This window comes from Pipistrellus kuhlii, unplaced genomic scaffold, assembly GCF_014108245.1.
Source record: "Pipistrellus kuhlii isolate mPipKuh1 unplaced genomic scaffold, mPipKuh1.p scaffold_m20_p_3, whole genome shotgun sequence".
Taxonomy (NCBI): Eukaryota; Metazoa; Chordata; class Mammalia; order Chiroptera; family Vespertilionidae; genus Pipistrellus; species Pipistrellus kuhlii.
In genome coordinates this window covers 8,385,976-8,404,428 of record NW_023425529.1, presented here as the reverse complement: position 1 = coordinate 8,404,428, position 18,453 = coordinate 8,385,976, and the positions used below count along the sequence as shown (strand labels likewise).

General features: G+C 54.0%; 1 protein-coding gene across 2 annotated transcripts in view; it reads left to right on the top strand.

Moving 5' to 3' along the window:
* The first annotated feature begins 3,648 nt into the window (after positions 1–3,648).
* The window catches only part of CHST11 (carbohydrate sulfotransferase 11), a 203,667-nt gene continuing 188,862 nt past the window's right edge, over positions 3,649–18,453 (top strand). The window contains exon 1 of one of the 2 annotated variants that reach the window (XM_036456946.2): positions 3,649–4,363. In XM_036456946.2, coding sequence (XP_036312839.1) covers positions 4,261–4,363 — 103 coding nt within the window. In that variant the 5' untranslated portion in view covers positions 3,649–4,260. Of the gene's footprint in view, positions 4,379–18,453 lie in introns of both variants that reach the window. The other variant, XM_036456945.2, reaches the window with a different exon arrangement.

Here is an 18,453-nt window from a genome sequence, read left to right as displayed (position 1 = left end):
GACTGATGGGTCCCAGGTTCGATTCTGGCCAAGGGCACATGCCTGGGTTACAGGCTTGATCTCTAGTGAGGGGCATGTGGGAGGCAGCTGCTCAGTGATTCTCTCTCATCATTGATGTTTCTGTCTCTCTATACCTCTCCCTTCTTCTCTGAAATCAATTAAAAAAATATATATATATGGAAAAATAAAAATAAAAATGAGGGAAAAGAAGATCCAAAAAGGGACTACGCAGTTGCAGCCAGGAAGATGGTATGCCACATACTTTAGGCTCTCTGACTGCCGGCCTGGGCGTGGAGTGGAGCAGTACGTGGTTAGTTCTGGCTGATCAATGATGGACAGAGAAGCACTTGTTTCCTTGGGCTGGATCTCTGAAGGGTGCCACCTATACAGCTCCTCTGCGGATCCCGCAGACATGTGGTGGAGTGACAGATGAGCCCTGGCTGCTGTAAGCCACTGAAGTGAGGGCATGCTTGTTACTGCAGCAAAACCAGCCCATCTGACTGATACACCGGGAAGACAAAAAGCTTGATTGGAAAGGCAAACTTCTGTTTCCCTCTCCTCCAAGTTCAAAGGATCGAATCTCCCTTTCCCACAGTTTTATCAGTCAACACTGTCCTCTATAGGACCAATATTTACCACGCAGCATGTACAAAAGTTGTCACCAGGTTTTGTTAGGATACCAATGGAAAGGAAGCAGTGACTCTACTTTTCCCTCAGCTCTACTGTACATAGAACAACTAGTTGAACTTCCTAGCCCAAGAAGGCATCACCTCTCCATCTCTGACCTGTTTGTAACTGCTAGGTGCCAGCTGCTATGCTGAGCGTCACAGAGAGACAGATAGGAACAAAACTCAGCCTGGTAGGTACACGGACTCAAGAGGGGTCCAGATCTAGTGCTCAGAGCAACAGAGGAGGAAAGAAGCCACTTCAGGTGAGAAATCAGGGCAGGCTTCTTAGAAGAGGTGGTAGCTTCCCTATCAGACCCTTACCTCTTCCTGTATGTTTAGGCCAGATCCTGATTGTGGAATGCTGGGCCTGGCTCACCATCCTTCCTCACCACTCGGGCCACCTCGACCCCTCTGTGACCCACCAGGATTTGACATCTGACCTTTCCCAGGGCCCTGTGACTTCCCACACTGCTTTATGCATGCCCGGGCCTTTGTATAGGTAAGGTGTGGTCTGCCTTAGAAGGTGAGGGGCCCGTGGAATGAGCAAATCCCTTCACACAGCTGCTCCCCGCAACGCATTAAGTAAGAGCAGGAGTTAGCACATGAGTCAAACACAAGGCCCTCGGGCCAAATCCGTCCCGCCAGGCCTTGCAATGTGGCCCACACCGCGCTGTCATCACTGCACTCCGCTGCGTTTCCATCACAATGACAGTTTATGACTGTTCAGTAAACCATTCGGCCCGCGATTTAGGCTGGATTTTAGATTTTGGCCCCTTCTTTGATTGAGTTCGACACCCCTAAGTTAAGGGTAATCACTGGAGAATGACTTTGTGCTGGAGCTTGTTCAGCTAGGTCAGTGATGGGCAAACTCATCAGCCAACAGAGCCAAATATCAACAGGACTATGATTGAAATTTCTTTTGAGAGCCACATTTTTTAAACTTAAACTTCTAACGCCACTTCTTCAACACAGACTCGCCCAGGCCGTGGTATTTTGTGGAAGAGCCACACTCGAGGGGCCAAAGAGCCGCCTGTGGCTTGCGAGCCGCAGTTTGCCGACCACGGAGCTAGGCTGCCTTTAGCAAGCAACACATTCACGTGTGAGCACCCGTGGACACCGCACAAACCAGCTACATAAATAATGTGCTGTAATTGATTGTCTTCTGTAATCTCAAAGGCAAGGCTGCTGACTCCGTTGCGCGCCCCCACTTTGTGCCTGCTGGAGGAAGGCTCTGGGGCAGGCGTCTTCAAACTACGGCCCTCGGGCCACATGCGGCCCGCAGAGGAGTCTGATCCGGCCCGCCAGGTTTTTTGGGCAGTGAGCGCAGCCGAGGTGTTACAGTAGGAATTAGTAGTTCATATAGTCCGGCCCTCCAGCTCTCTGAGGGACCGTGATCTGGCCCCCACTTTAAAAAGTTTGAGGACCCCTGCTCTGGGGGAAGGGAACTGAGGATACAGCCGCCTGTATCTGCGAGTTGTGTCTCCGATGTATTGAGGGGATGAGGCCCATTACATTCAGACTCAACCAGTATTCGTCAAATGCCTATTATGGGAGAAGCATGGAAAGACACATTATCTTGTTTCATCATTAAGTTATAGTAGTAAGCCCTAGCTGGTTTGGCTCACTGGATAGAGTGTCGGCCTGGGGACTGAAGGGTCCCAGGTTCGATTCTGGTCAAGGGCATGTACCTTGGTTGCCCGCACATCCCCAGTGGGGGGTGTGCAGGAGGCAGCTGGTCGATGCTTCTCTCTCATCAATGTTTCTAACTCTCTCTCCCTCCCCCTTCCTCTCTGTAAAAAATCAATAAAAAATATATTAAAAAAAAGTTAATAGTAGTAAGCGACTTGATAACACGGCACAAAAGTGGGAGAGTCTTTACAATAATATTTTTCCTGGTATATATTATTGTTAGAACTTAAATAATGCTTGAACTTAAAAAACAAAACAAAACTGCACACGTTTAAAAGGAACATAGGAGAGGGCAGTGCCTGAGTCTGCTTACAGAAACCCCAAAGGCCAGAAGACCGAGGTCTTGGGTTCGGGGTGGTAGATGGGTGGACTGGGTCAGGGAGCCGGTGAGCACAGTATTTGCCTGCACCCACTTTATTGCTTGTGAAAGAACCATGCAACGGGACATTTTAAATCACTTCACGCCATATAAGAAAGCGACCCCATCTTTCCATTTACCCCGGGGCAGGCTTGGTTTTCCCAGCTGTGCTTGGATTTGGAGGCGAGTGGCTTCACCCTGCATCCTCACACTCACACACACCCACGAGGCCCAGATAGAGTCAGGAAGCTCTCCCCTCAGGAAGCCAGAGCTTTAAAACCCACAGGCACCCCCCCAAACACACACACACACCACCTCCGTTGCCCCGTGGAGGGGGTGGGTGCCAGAAGCTCTGCCTATATCCGGGGGGTAAGCTCAGCCGTGGCTTGACCCCTGCGGATGCTTGCAGCTTCCCTACCCTTGACCTGAAGTCAGCCTCTTGCACCCCTTCCCAAAACTTCGCTCAAGCTGGGCCGTCATTTAAAAGGAAAAAAATAAAAACAAAAACAAAAAAAAGGGGGGGGGGGAACCACCCGGTTCTAGGAATCGGGGAAAGGGTACTCGCTCCCCGGGGGGCAGGGACAAGTTCCCGGCTACCTCCTCTGTCCAGGGATTTTACACCATCGCGTCCCGTTAGCCTCCTGCGCGCTCCCGGCGCCCCACGGGCTCCCGCCACCTCTCCGTCCGAACGCCGGGCACGAGTGGGTGGGTGGCAGCACTGAGGCGGTTTTTATGCGTATTTTTTTCCTCCGGGTTTTGTCATGGAAACGCTGACACCACCTCCAGACAGACCGCGGCGCAGCGGGCCGGCCGGCCGGGGACGGGGGGCCTTTGGGACCCTGCGGGAGCGGCGCGCTCCGCGCTCCCCGGCAAACAGCTGGACGCGACCAAGTCCGGGCCGGGGCGGGGGGACCGGCGCTCCGCCCCTGCGCGCGGGCCCTCCCTCCGCCCTGGGCCCTCCCTCCGCCCGGCGCTCCGCGGGCGCCCGCCTCCCCTCGCCGGGGGCTGCGAGTGGCCTTTGGTAAAGCCCAGCCCCGGAATATATAGATCATTGGAGCGCAATGAAGTAGGCTTTGGAGAGGAGGGAGGGTGGCCGGTCCGACAGCCACAGCGGCCAGCGCGGCGGCAGCAGAGGCAGCGCCAGAGGCAGCGGCAGCACCAGCACCACCATCACCGCTCGCACCGGAGCCGCCCGGCCCGCGAGGAGGCAGCAGTAGCGGCGGCGGGGAGACGAGGAGGAGCCGGAGGAGCCGGAGGAGCCGGAGGAGCCGGAGGATCCGAGCGCGCAGCCGGCGGGTCCACGCATCTTGCTGGCACTTCCCAGAGCAACTCCGGCGCCTCCCGCACCCCGGCCCCGGGGCTAGGGGCTCGGAGAGCCGCCGCAGAGCCAGCCCTGAGCCTCTCCTCTCCAGCCTTCTCCCCAGCCCAGCCCAGCCCCGCGCTGCGCCGCCCCGGCTCCGCTCCGCGCGGCGTGGGTCCCGCTCCCGCGCCCCGGGCGCGCCCCCCGGACGGACCCCGGCCCCCGCAGGCAGGCAGGACAAAGCCATGAAGCCGGCGCTGCTGGAAGTGATGAGGATGAACAGAATCTGCCGGATGGTGCTGGCCACTTGCTTGGGATCCTTTATCCTGGTCATCTTCTATTTCCAAAGTATGTTGCACCCAGGTAGGGGGCGCGTTAGCGTGGTTTTGTTGGATATTTTTTCTTCTCTCTCGCGCGCGCTCTCGGGGCCGCTCCGCCTGGCTTCTGCCTCCTCTCCCAGCCTTTACCTCCTCTCTCCCTCGGCCACCTGGGGGGGGGGGACCCCCTTGCTGCCCGGTTCGCGGGGGGGGGCGGGGGGGAACCCCTTGCTGCCGGGGTCACCGCGTCGGGATGGGATGAAGGTGTTCCCTCCTCGGCGTCCTCCCGGCTCCGGGCTGGAGGATGGGACCAGGAGGGGCGGTAGTTTTTTGTATATTTTTTTTTTCTTTGTGTCTCCTGTCTGTCCGTCTTCGAGGTAGCTGGGGAAGGTAGAGGCTGCGGGGAGCTAATGGGGAGCGGGGGTGTCGGTTGGAAGAAAACGAAACTTCCTCCCCATTCGGAGGATGGAAGAGGCGCCGGGAGTCGCCGCGCTGCGCCCGCCCGGGCTCCTGCCCCTTCCCGCGGGCGGCGGTGCCGGGGGCGGGGGTGCGGGCTCCGGCGAGGTGGGGAGTCCCTGCCGCGAGCCCCGGAGCCCGGGGCTGGGTCCACGTGTCCGGGGCTGGGCGCCGCCGAGCAGGTGTGGGGAGGGGAGGGGTGCCCGGCGCTGCTGCCCCTCCGCCCGGCGGGCCGGGGAAGGGGCCTGGCGCTGGCTGTTGGCCCCCGGGGTCCGGATCCGCAGTGACCTTGCGGCTGGTTCCGTTGGGCCTGCTCCCGCTGCCGTGCCCCTTGTCTGCTGCCCCCCCTGCCCCCTGCCCCCTGCCCCCTGCCCCTCTGCCCCAGCCTCTCGCGCCCCAATCCCCACCCTGCGCCCGTGGGGACCGGGCGCTTCTGGGTCACAGCTTGGCAGTTTTGGAGGAAACTTCTGCCGGGACCTGGGCTGACCATCAGGTTGCGTCCCCGCTTCCTGGGCTCCGAGCACCTGGAGGCCCAGGGCCGCGTGGGGATGAGTTTCCTCCTCCCTGCAGACCCCGGGGGGCTTAGGGGCTTTCGCCTTTGCAATCCGGAGGGAGAGAGCCGAGGCCCCCCTTCCCTTCCTAAGGGCGCGAGGGAAAGTTTGGGACCTGGGAGAGGGTCAGACACCCTGGAGAGCGGCAGCCCGGGGTCCTCAGCTCACCCCTGTAGCCCAACAGGTAGAAAGAAGCTTCTCCAGAGCAGGCTTCTGGGGTACCTGGTCTCCCCGCCCCACCAAGGGTGCCCCACTCCCAGCACTGACTCTGAAACCCATGTTTTACGCCTGTGAGTTGTCTTCCTCGGCATAGTCGCAGCAGAAAATTTGCTTTTCTAATTTTAAGGAGGAGGGAGCTGGAAACACGTTTCCTTCCAGGGAAACGGGATTGCTTTTCTTTTCTGTTTTTCTTTTTTTTCTTTTTGCCTGCGTCTTCTCCACTCTGCATGTATCTCACACCTTCAGCAGCCCCGGATTCACCTCGCCTGCGTCTGGGTGGATGGCGGGGGAATAAAGCTGCTCTTTCCACCCTATAGGCAGTCTGCCAACTGCAAGGTTCCTTGGCAGCGTGGGGGACAGCATAGCCCCTCTCCGGGGCGAGAGGAGCAGTGGTTAGGGCTGTCAGTGACACGGTCTGACACCATCCCCTGTAACCTCAGGACATCTGAGCGAGCCAGCCTCAGGGGGGGAAAAAAGATGGCTTTTGTTTGCCTTGGGGTATTTTTAGTTTCCCGTCGGCAAAGGACGGACAGCAGCAGGGTTTGTCGCCTCACCCAAGCCAGTGGTTGTGAAACTTCTAAGGGAATTTAAAAATGGACCTCGCTTTTGCACCGCCCGCAGTCCCGCGGTGGGGTGGTTGGCAGGGGCAGGACCAGACAGACAGTGGCATCCTGGAGGCCAGGCCAGGCCGGGCTCCACCCCGAGGGCTGGAGGAGAACTGGGCGGTGTGTACGTACACGGAGGCTCGAACAATTTAAACAAAGGACCGAGTGCTTTGCTCCAGTCCCTGGAGGTGTGGTTAGGCCACTTAAAGTTTTGCCTGGACTGATGTGCCAGGTAATTCTTTGCAGAGATGCCCGGGACAGGGGGAAATGCCAGCCTCGAGTCCCTTTAACTTCTCTGTACCTGTTAGCTGTTCAGGGACATAGGAATAATACTACTACCACTATCACCCATGGTTTCCATGCTGCCTGGGCTTTTTTCTTTTTTTTTTAAAAAATATATTTTTAATTTAAATATATAAAAAAATATTTTCTACAGAGAGGAAGGGAGAGAGATAGTTAGAAACATCGATGAGAGAGAGTCATCGATCAGCTGCCTCTTGTACGTCCCCCACTGGGGATGTGCCCGCAACCAAGGTACATGCCCCTGACCGGAATCGAACCCGGGACCGTTCAGTCCGCAGACTGACGCCCTATCCACTGAGCCAAACCGGTTTCAGCGGCTTTTTTCTTTTCCTGCGTGAGAATTAGGAAGTTAACTTTCTAGCAGAAATGCCAGGAAGAAACTTCCAGCTTGTAACGGGCACTTGGCTGACATTTCCAGCTCTGGTGGAGAACCGGAAGCCGGCTGGAAAGTGGCATCAGCCCTTGTCCGCCTGGGCCTCTGGGACCAGCGGGAGGATGCTCTCGAAGGCTCTCCTGGTCCTCTGTCCTTGACCTTCTGCTCTCAGCCTTTGCTTCCCTTCCCGGCTCCATTTCCTCCTAAGAAACGGCACTGGCTTGTTGGTCTCCTCTGTAGGAGTGTGCTGTCCTGGTGTTTTCCTCCCCAGCCCATAGCAAACGCCATGTGCAGTACATCCTATGGAATGTAGAAAAGAGCTGTGGCTAGCTCGGCTAAAACGTCTTCCTTATTTTGGATTACAATTGGGTTCTGCAAAAACTCCGTGTCCATGATTGATTGTTCTACGGGACATACACATATGCTTTGAAATCCATATGAAACATTTTCTTGCTTCTCCATTAAAAAAAAAAACCAACAACTGATCTGTGGATGACAGCGGATGCTAACTCTTTGACCTACCGCTTTGATTTTCTTGGAAAGGCAGCTGATCTTTGCTTCCTTGAAGGATGTAGGGCAATGATAAGCGATCTTTTCCGCTTTAGTCTTCCCACATCGCCCTGCAAGAGGCAGGAGGCACAGCGGGGCACAGATTGTGTTGCTAAAAATTTGGAGCCCTCTGGCAGGAGTTCCGAGGACCTGCATCTGAGATAGAAAAATGGTATTCTAAGTGACATGGATTCATGGGTGGCTGGAGAATACCTGGGGCGTATGAGTTGGGAGAGAGAGAGTGAAAGGAGACCTCTCGGTGGTGGGGGTGGGGGTGTCTCTTACTCTGAATTTGATCTGGGTTCCATTGTCTCTCATAAACTTGAGTAATTTGTGCACTTGAGCGTCTGAGCTTTAACTTGGCAAAGGAAGGGCCAGCAGAAGGGGTCCTTGTCAGTCAGCAGAGTAGTTTTCTCTAGATCTGACGCTCTGAGTCAACGGTGTGTGTGTTATGAATATCTTTTCAGGCAGGGACCAGGTTTTAGACCACGTTCCAATCCTGATGCCAACACATAGTAGGTTCTCAGTAAAACATGAGCTGGATGAATGCATGAAGTGACTAAACACTAGAAGACTGGCTTCTCTGGTGTTCAGGGATGCGTGCCAAGCCCTTGCCAAGAAGGCCTGGTCCGTCCGTCCATCTGGCTCTACCCGGTGTGGACGCATCCCTGCCTGTCTGGTCTCTATGGGAGCTGCGTGGTGCCAGGCAGAGCCGAGGGCCCCCCCGGGCTGCCTGCGTGCCCAGCGCCCCGCTCCTCGCACCTTCCTCTTGGGCTCCTCCCCAGGTCCCCACCTGTGCGTGGCCGCCTGCAGAGGAGAAAGCCCTTCGCCTTGATCCCTTCCTCTCACTGCAGCCCTCCCTCCCTCTGGCCACATGCTTCCTTTCACTGCGGCCTGGGGCGGCTGAGGGTGAGTGCACTGAAAGGCCACACTCTTCCCTTACAGACTTCTTGAGTTACCCCTTTGGAGTTTCGCCGATGAGATTTCAAACACTTTGGCGCTGCAACTTTCACCCACTTATAAACAATGCGTGCCCCTTTTAGAAAACTTAGGAACTGCGGAAGAGAAACAGCCCTTCCTTAGTCCAGCACCCGTGGGCAACGGGTACTTTTTTCTATGTATTATGGGGGAAAAAAAGTATATAATATTTAAAAAATAGTTGCAATCACATCATGCATTTTGTACCTTGTTGGATACAAATACACCGCTAGGATGGCTATTAAAGACCAAAAAATGTAACCACCTATAGACTTGCACTTAGCACTACCCTCTCCCACCTCCTTTGCAAGATATCAGTCTAATATTCTTTCTCTTTTGCTAATTTAAAGGACCTTATTCACAAAACGAGTCTTGGAGTTGCAGGGGCTCATGTTCTCCACCTGCAGCTTCCTTTGAAAAGGTCTAACCAGGAGACCGTTGTGAACCCCGAAACAGCGTTCAATAACTGACAGGATGAGCCGTTTCCACTGTGCGGTGGCCCCTTGGCAGTTTCAGTGTTTGCGCCCCAATGGGGCGTGTTCACAGCTGCAGTCAGATAAGGCAGTTTCCCCCGAGCCAGCTCTAGCCATTGCTGGGGAGTCCTCCTCCATAGCCTCCGAGATAGCAGTGGTGATCAGGCCCCCGGGAAAGGGCGGTTGGGGGGTGTCTCGGGAGCACGGGGCCAGGGGAGCCATCCTCAGCGGAGGTGGCTTCTGTTGATGTTTATCTGGCTGAAACGTCGTTTCATCGTTTGGTTTAGTACCAGTTCTGTGAGCACGGCCTTGCAGAAACAGGAAGCCAGAGGCACCACCCTTTCCTTTCCTAAATCCAGCCGAAGACCTCTCACTCTGGGGAGGGTCAGGGGAAAGGGCTCCTTAGAAAGTCGTAGCCGGCAGGCCGCTCGGAAGCTCCGATTCTGAGGATAGATGGGAAGCCGTGACGCTGACTCATTTTCTCTGTGCAGTTCTTCCTCCATTGAATGGTTGAGACCTCGTCTTTATCACGGGGGATGCAAGAGGCAGGTCTTCCGAGGAGATGATTGGATAGTCTGGTCGGTCCATCAAAAGGTTCCTGGGATTTGCAATGTGACGCATCTTAGATCCAATAGGACTCATCAGAACTGGAGAGCAGAGTTGTTCTCCCCGTCTCTCTGTCTCTCTCTCCCGCTTGGTGCCAGATACTGATCTAGGCGCTGGGGATACAACACACACTTCCATTTCTGTCCTCAAGGAGCGCGCATTCGAGCGGGGTAGCCAGACTGGAAGCAAATGCAGAAATAAAAACGTGTGGCCTGCCAGACGTGTGAAGAGAGAGAAACGAAGCGGAGAAGGTGGGCGAGGGGGGTGAGAGGCAGGGATTGCAGTGCCGTAGAGGTGATTTGGGAATGCCACTGAGCGGATGACACTGGAGACCCGGAGGAGGCGGAGAAGGGGCCAGGTGTCTGTCCCAGGAACAAGGCCCCGGGCAGAGAGCAGCCCCGGCTGGTCCCTGAGGTGGGAGCATGCATGGCCGGCAGCCCTGAGGGAGGGAGCAGCCTCAGGTTATGAGCTGAAAAAAGACTGTGTGGGCCTTGGCCTTGGCCTTGACTGAGTTTGGGATGTGAGGCTATGGCGGGGTTACAGCAGGGACACTGGCAGGAGGGGCATGGGACAGGGGTGGAAGCTGCTTGCACTTTTTATTTTTTATTATTTTTATTTATTTTATTTTATTTTAAAAAAATATATTTTATTGATTTTGTACAGAGAGGAAGGGAGAGAGATAGAGAGTTAGAAACATCAATGAGAGAGAGTCATCGATCAGCTGCCTCTTGCACACCCCCCCACTGGGGATATGCCCGCAACCAAGGTACATGCCCTTGACCGGAATCAAACCCGGGACCTTTCAGTCTCCAAGCCAACGCCCTATCCATTGAGCCAAACCGGTCTCGGCTTATTTTTTATTTTTTAACAAGTACATGTTTTTATTGATTTCAAAGAGGAAGGGAGAGATCGAAACATCAATGATGAGAGAGTATCATTGATCAACTGCTTCCTGCACACACACACACACACACACACACACACACACACCCCCGCTCTGGGGATTCAGCCCGAAACCCAGGCATGTGCCCTTGACCGGAATTGAAACCGGGACCCTTCAATCCGAAGGCCATCGCTCTACCCACTGAGCCAAACCAGCCAGCACAGCTGCTTGCACCTTTGAGCTGAGTGCACTTGATGAAGTTAGACCAGCCCTCTGCTCCCGTTGTGAAGCGGTCCTGTGCGAACCAGGAAAAGGGACTTGAGAGAATGCTCCACGGAGCCGGAGCTGGGAAAAGGCTCTCATCACTAAAAACATCGAAGGTCACCCTGACACACAGAGGCACTCAGTGAAAAGGCAGAGATGGGAGGCACCGGTGACTTGGGAGGGGGAGACCTGGGTCGTAGCGTGGGGGTCCCCCACTTCCGAACCCCGAGAGTCCCTGTGAGACGCTCGTTTCCTCGTGCTCCTGAGGCCTGGCCGTGGGTCCCTGTGGCGTCTCAGCACGGCTGTCCCCCGGCGGCAGGTGTTTCTCCTTCAGGGGAATGCAGAGCGGCACCTGTGTGGCCCTGAACCCTCCCCATAATTGTGGGGAGGTCGGGGAAGGCCCTCCCACAGGACCGCAGGCTCCGGCCCAGGAAGGACCCTGTGGGGTAGGCTGTGGCCCCTGCTTCCTCTCTGCTTTGCCCACCGTTGCCCTCTGCAGGCCAGGCCAGGCCAGGCCGCTGTGAAGGATGTCCTGCTCAGCCTGACCAGGGAATTGCACCTGTTTCCAGAGCCTCAGGGCCTGCAGGTGGCGGGTCTCTCTCTCTCTGTCTCTCCGAGGAGCTGATGGGGTTGGGGAGAGACTGGGAAGGGAGGGGACGCTCTTTAACTCGGGCCTGGAAGTCCAAATGGAGGTAGAGGGGGCCATTTCTTGGGGAAAGGGTCACAGGGTGGATGTTAGGTCCTTTCCCCGCCTCTTCCGCTGAACTCTCCTGGCCTTAGGATAAGGTGACCAGGCGTCCCGCTTTTGGCGGGACACTCCCGATTTTCAACAATTTGTGACAGTCGCGATTTTTAACAATTTACCCCGCGTCCCACGGCGTTAAGTCGGGCCTTTTTTTTTTAAAACGCCGAGGGACGCGGGGCAAATTGTTAAAAATGGGCACTGTCACGCCGAAAGCGGGACATCTGGTCACCTTACTTTAGAAATGTGTTGTGGTCGTTTGCTTACGTGTGCTTTGTCCTTTCGGAGTCAGCAGGGGGAGGCTCTGCCTCCGAGCTGGGCCCAGGGGGTTTCAGAGGCATTTAGAGAGCGCATGCAGGCCTGCGCTGCCGAGCCCCGAAGGACGGATGTGCTCTGAGTGTGTTCTGAGAAGTGTGTCGGTTTCATCCTGTGTGAACCTCACAGAGGCACGTACGCAGACCGAGGAGGGAGAGCACACTCGACACTGCGCTGTATGTGTACGGTAGTCTAGCCTATTGCTCCCAGCCTGCAAGCCTGTATACTATACAGTGCACAGCCTGTTCTGATACTGCATCCTGTGGGCCACTGCAACATAATGGCACGTATGTGTGTATCCAAACACATGCTCACAGAGGACAGGTGCCGTGAAAATACGGTTATCCAAGAGAAAGGTGGTTCACCCATACAGGGCACCTGCCGCAGATGGAGCTTGTGGGACTGGCCTTGGGAGGGGAATCGGTGAGTGACTGGTGAGTGAATGCAGAGGGCTTAAGCGCAGCGGTCGCTAGACCGCGGCTCGAGAGCCACACGCGGCTCTTTGGCCCCCAGAGTGTGGCTCTTCCACAAAATACCATGTGCGGGCGTGCACATACAGAGCGATTGAAACTTTGTGGCCCACACGCAGAAGTCGGTTTTCGGCCTGGGCGAGTCTGTTTTGAAGAAGTGGCGTTAAACACTCAAGTGGCCAAAGAGCCGCATGCGTTTGGATACACAGATACGTACCCCTGGAGTCCTTTTAAGTGTGGCCTTCCAGCTCCCTTTTCACAGGATTCATCGATGGCTTGTGACGTGATATGGTGGGGTAGGTGCCGACCACGGGCCTGAGGCATTCCTGTGCACTACTGCAGACTTCAAAGGGACACATTTCAGGCCACACTGAACTTGTCAAGCAGCACAAGATTAAAGAAAGCAAGGACCTGATTGCAGTCCAGAGACGCATCATAAAGGAGATAGATGAAGCTGCTGCTGGTGTAGCACGGCATGCTGTTTTAGAGCAAAACTTTTTTGTGTTATAATAGAAAGAGCACCCTCTAGAAAAATAATAATAATAATAATTAGAAGTATAGTACAATGAATATATAAACCAATAACATAGTGGTTTAATATTAAGTATTATATATCGTACATCATTGCACATGCTATGCTTTTATATACAGACAGGGGTGTAAGGCATTGTGCTACGGTGTTACAATACTGTCATGTCACTGGGCCGTAGGAACTTTTCAGTCCCATTATAATCTTACTAGAGGCCCGATGCACGAATTTCGTGCCAGCTCCTGGCACCCACTTCCCTCCAAACCCTGGCTTCGTCCGGAAGGTCGTCTGGAAGGATAGCCAGTCTAATTAGCATATTACACCTTTAACATTATAGATGGGACCGCAGTCGTGTACGTGGTCCATCCTTGACTGTAAGTGGTCCTGGGAGGCACCTCTTCACTCCTGTCGCCACCTCACCAGTATGCACTGAGCCAGGCTGGCCTCTCCTATCCAAACTGCTGCTTGCGTGGTTGATCACACTCGTCCCCAGACCTCTTTGCTCCTGGCCCGCTTGGAGTCAGCCAGGACTCAGGGCAGGAATAGGAAGCGATCTAGGCATGTAAAGCGGGAGAGTATTTCATGCAGAGACTCTGGTGCGTGTAGAATTGGTGGGGGGGTCTGCAGGCGCTGGGATCTCACTGGGCCTTCAGGAATGAGCCGCAGTGAAGCGTAGTAGATGTTCTGGTATGGCTGCTCAAAACTGGCCCTCCAGGGGTTCTGCTACCTCCAAGAATGTCCCCTGGAACAAATCGATGACACATCAGAAATCCTTTATTTCAGAATTGGGACATTCACCCGCAGCAGCTGCCTGTCGATACCCAGGAAACGGGAGAACTGACCCTGTTAGGCTGCAGCCCCAAACCCTCACGCCCCCATCACCACCCCTGCCAGCAGCACACAGCCCAGGAGGCAGGGAGCTGGCCTCTCGCTCATGCTTCCCGGATCGTGAGCGAGTGCTTCCGTATGGGGGAACCATATCCACATCCCAAAACCTGGCTTCCAGGCAGCCTGGGGAATACGGCTTTTACACGACCAGCCTCTGCGGTGGGGGAAGGCCTTACCGTGCAGGAGGGGGTGGAATGGGTGATGAAACATCCGTAGTTCTCACCACACCCTGCTGGTGAAACACACTGGAGCCGTCATCCCCAGCATGCTTTGTTTCTAGACGATTTCTGCCTATTTGCTACCAGGAACTAAGTGTCTGGGATGAGGCTGTTTCTAACTTTCTAGCAGTAAGTGGTTGTCAATCCACACGTTTTTTTCTTGTCTGGATAGTTCCGTTGGCTGACCCCATGTCAGCGCTGTCACTATTATCCTTCTTACCTTGCCACATGGCACATGGTGCTTTGGGGCAAGAGGAACGTCATTTGTGTGTGTGTGTGTGTGTGTGTGTGTGTGTGTGTGTATTATCTCCCCACCCTGGTTTCCTGGCTGGGATCTCCTTAAATCCCCATTCCATTTTGTGAGGATTAAGTCAGGTGGAAGTAGATAATGCTGCCGGTAAGCCCATTTGTGATTCAGTTGTAAATGGGGATCCATTGAAATGTGCTCAGAGCCCTGGGATTATTGAGGCGAGTCCCTTTGAGTGTGGCCTTCCAGCTCCCTTTTCACAGGATTCATAGATGGCTCATAACTTGATATGGTGGGTTAGGTGGGGGTGTTTGTGCCAATTTGTATGTAACATTAATTCCTTTTTAAAACATAGTTTCATTGATTTCAGAGAGGAAGGGAGAGGGGGAGATAGAAACATCAATGAGAGAGAGAATCATTGATCGGCTGCCTCCTGCATGCCCCCAAATGGGGATTGAGCCTGCAACCCAGGCCTGTGCCCTTGACCAGAATCGAACCTGGGACCCTTCAGTCCACAGGTCGACACTCTACCCGTTGAGCCAAACCAGCTAGAGCAACATTAATTCCTCTTTAAAAAATATATGTTTATTGATTTCAGAGAGAAAGGGAGAGGGAGATAGAAACATCATTGATGAGAGAGAATCATTGATCAGCTGCCTCCTGCACAACCCCACTGGGAACTGAGCCTGCACCCAGGCATCTGTCCTGACCGTGAGCATAGGTCAACACTCAACCACTGAGCCACACCGGCTGGGCTCACTTCCTGTTTTTAACCTGAATTTGTTCTCCCCCCCCTCCCCCGCCCCCATAAGTACAATGGAAGGCCTGGTGTCTTCTTCCTAGGCGACTTGGTGGCAGGGAACATGTCCACTCGGACCCCCAGATCCAGACTTGTCATGAGTGGAATTGGTGATTGTCAGACCTGTCACAGTCGACTTGGAGCAGAAGTCCGGTATTAACCGGGGCTGGTCCCAGCCCTGGGGAGTCCAGCTTGGCTTTAGATAAATAGCATGAGGAGTTCAGTTCTATTGTAACTCAGGTGCCCGTGGATAGAGATAAGGAAACCCAGAAATATCTGTGTTTAAGTCCTTATCAATCGCTGGCTTGAGGGATTATCTTAAAAGCCCTGGGAAAGAAAAACACACACCACAGAGGCCACGCAAGGGAGAGAGGTGGGTGGGTTAGATGCTGTGAACTTCAAAGAACCCCAACGAAGGACAGCACAAAGGCCCCTCCGAGGCCGGGCTGTAATGTAACACTCTGCCTTCTTCCTGGTGCACGCATCTTACCTTTAATATCATCGGGTACCTGGCCACTCGCCATAGTGAGAACAGCCAGAATTGCAGTCCGGAGACCCACTTTCTGCCCCTCCTTCCCCCCTTATCCACTCAACATCACTCAAGATATTTCTGTTGAAGGTTTCCTATGAGGTAGGCTGTGCTGTAGGTACTATTATAGAGACACAGTGAGGACCAACAGAGACCAAAATCTGTGTCCTTGTGGTACATGCAACTGGGGGGTGGGACATGATAACCAAATGCATGTTTAAAATACAGAGTATGCTTCATGGTGACACATGCTTCAGGGGGGAAAAGAAAAGCAAGGAGGAGGCTGTGCAAGGCAAGCAGCGAGGGCGGCGATTTCAAAGAGTGGTGAGGGAGGCTCCCGGTGGCCATGGCTGTAAAGATCCAGGTCACAGGCATCTTCAAACTATGGCCCGCGGGCCACATGTGGCCCGCAGAGGAGTCTGATCCGGCCTGCCAGGTTTTTTGGGCAGTGAGTGCAGCCGAGGTGTTACAGTAGGAATTAGTAGTTCATATAGTCCAGCCCTCCAGCTCTCTGAGGGACCGTGATCTGGCCCCCACTTTAAAAAGTTTGAGGACCCCTGATCAAGGAGATGAGGCCGTGTAGGGGATGAGCTGGTGAAATAACACAGGTTTTACTTCCCGAAGTTCGACCCGAGTCAGGTGTTTAGTGTATGTTAGTCCTCACAGGCGTCTTAAAAGCACACACTGTTTTTATCACCGTTTTATAGGGGAGAAATGGAGGCACAGAAAACGTCACCTGGCCCGAACCGGTTTGGCTCAGTGGATAGAGCGTCGGCCTGTGGACCGAAGGGTCCCAGGTTCGATTCCGGTCAAGGGCATGTACCTTGGTTTTGGGCACATTCCCAGTAGGGGGTGTGCAAGAGGCAGCTGATCGATGTTTCCCTCTCATCCATGTTTCTAACTCTCTATCCCTCTCCCTTCCTCTCTGTAAAAAAACATTAAGATATATTAAAAAAGAAAAGAAAAGAAAAATGTCACGTGTCTGAAGTCCCACGGGAGAGGAATTGATGCGACTGGGATTAAACCATGGGTCTGACTTAAGGCCTGTTCTTAAATGTCTGGTGGGGGCTGTCCATTGGGGGACCCCACCCCCACGTTTGGAAATGTGTGTGGGTGCTCTTGACCATCTCAGGAATTGAAGGCATCAGCTCAGTGGGGTGGGCCCCGGATGCTAGACATCCTCAAAGAGTGGGGTCTTTCTGCCCATCCAGGAATCATCGCCCACGTGCCAACGTGCTCCTCCTGGAGAAATAACCTCCGGCCGCATCTGGCACGGGGCCTGTCTGCACCCCAGGGCTTGGGCAAGAGCCTGGCACCTTGTAGGGTCTTAATAATTGATCGACCGAGTGAAAGGCACAGACTCAGAGATTCGGTCCCTTCGCTTGCCAGGTGGCGGGTGTCACATGGTGAGGATTGAGTGAGGAAAACGAGAAGACGGGTGTGAAAGGGCATGGAAAAGAGGGGCAGACGCAGCACACGAACTTCTTACAACAAATGCACCGTGGAGCCTCCTCAGGTTTTCATCTTCCTGTTGACAAAGTGCTGCTGTATTTTATCCTGTTGGAAACCCGGCCAGGGCTTCTCCTCTGTGCCCCACAGGGAGAGGGTTACTGCGGGTCGTCTCTGGACTCCTGTGAGTCTTCTCTCCGAGCGAACCACCCTCTGCGGAGCTGGCGCGCCTCCTGGCCTAGGCCCGGGCCGCGCTGTGCCTCATGCGGCGCTTTGCGAAAGCAGAGTTTACTTGGTGAAAAGTCAGCCTTGTGGTTTCATGCCGAATGCAAAGGCCATCGCTCCCCCGGCCCCAATTAGACACGTCGTTACCCCTCAGGTTCCCAGTAGCTTGAAAAAGTGACGCTTGAAAAATAAAACAACACGGGGCGCCCATTTCTGAAGCTGAGCTCCGAGGAGGAGGAAAAGTCCGTTTGGGGAAAAGAACTGGGTAGCAGCCGCCCTTCCAGAGCAGTGGTGCCAGGCTTAGGGTGGCTCATGGCACAGGACAGCATATTCGAGCCTGTTGTATGCGGAGGGGACTCTGTCCTCTTGCCCGGGGGCCAGTCACACCCACTCTTTAAAAAAAATATATACACTCAGTGTGTGTGTGTGTGTGTGTGTGTGTGTGTGTGTGTATACATGCATGAATTTGTGCTTGGGTGGGGGCCTGACCAGAGGGAAGGGACATGGGCGGTTGGCCGGCCTGCCTGCTGGTTGAACTCCTGGTCGAGGGGACAATTTGCATATTAGTCTTTTATTATATAGGATACACACTGAGTGGCCAGATTATTATGCGTTCAGAGATCATAATAAGCTGGCGACTCAGTGTATATTTTTAGTGATTTTAGAGAGGAAGGGAGAGAGAGAGAGATTGATAGAAACATCAATGATGAGAGAGAATCATCCATCAGTTGCCTCCTGCATGACCTTCTACTGGAGATCCAGCCTGCAACTGAGGCACGTACCCTTGGCCGGAATTGAACTGGGGACCCTTCCTTCTGCAGGCTGATGCCCTAGCCACTGAGCCACTTCCTCTGGTGCAGGGATACCCAACCTTTTTTATCTCATGGCACACATAAACTAATGACTAAAATTCTGCGGCACACCAAAAAAATGTGTTGTAATTTTTTATTTATTTTTTTTTTTTTTGCCGATCAGACAAAGGAAAAAAAGGTATAATTTAGATTCATTCACACTGGACGGCTATTGTGTTGGCTGCTGTCCTTTTTTTTTATTTGACAACATAAAGGAAGAGAGGTCAGCGGCCCTGCCTAAATAGTCAGGTTTTGCATGTTTTAAACAGTCTTGAGGCACACACACCTGTTCGCAGTCGCTGCTCTGGGGGAGGGCGGAGGCCCGTTTCTGCCCACTGTCACCGGAGCAGGGACTGAACCCGAGTTAAAAGGCGGCGATGCTGATGTGGGGGAGGCCAGGATTCTTCAGCCTGAGGCTGTGGGCATAGTCGATGCCCTTCCCTGCTCTGCTCCTCGCCCCTCAGAGCCAGTCCCTGCTGAACTTGGCACTTCACCGAGGGTGAGGTGTCTGTCACTGCTTAGGGTTTTTAAAAATATATATATTTTATTGATTTTTTACAGAGAGGAAGGGAGAGGGATAGAGAACTAGAAACATCGAT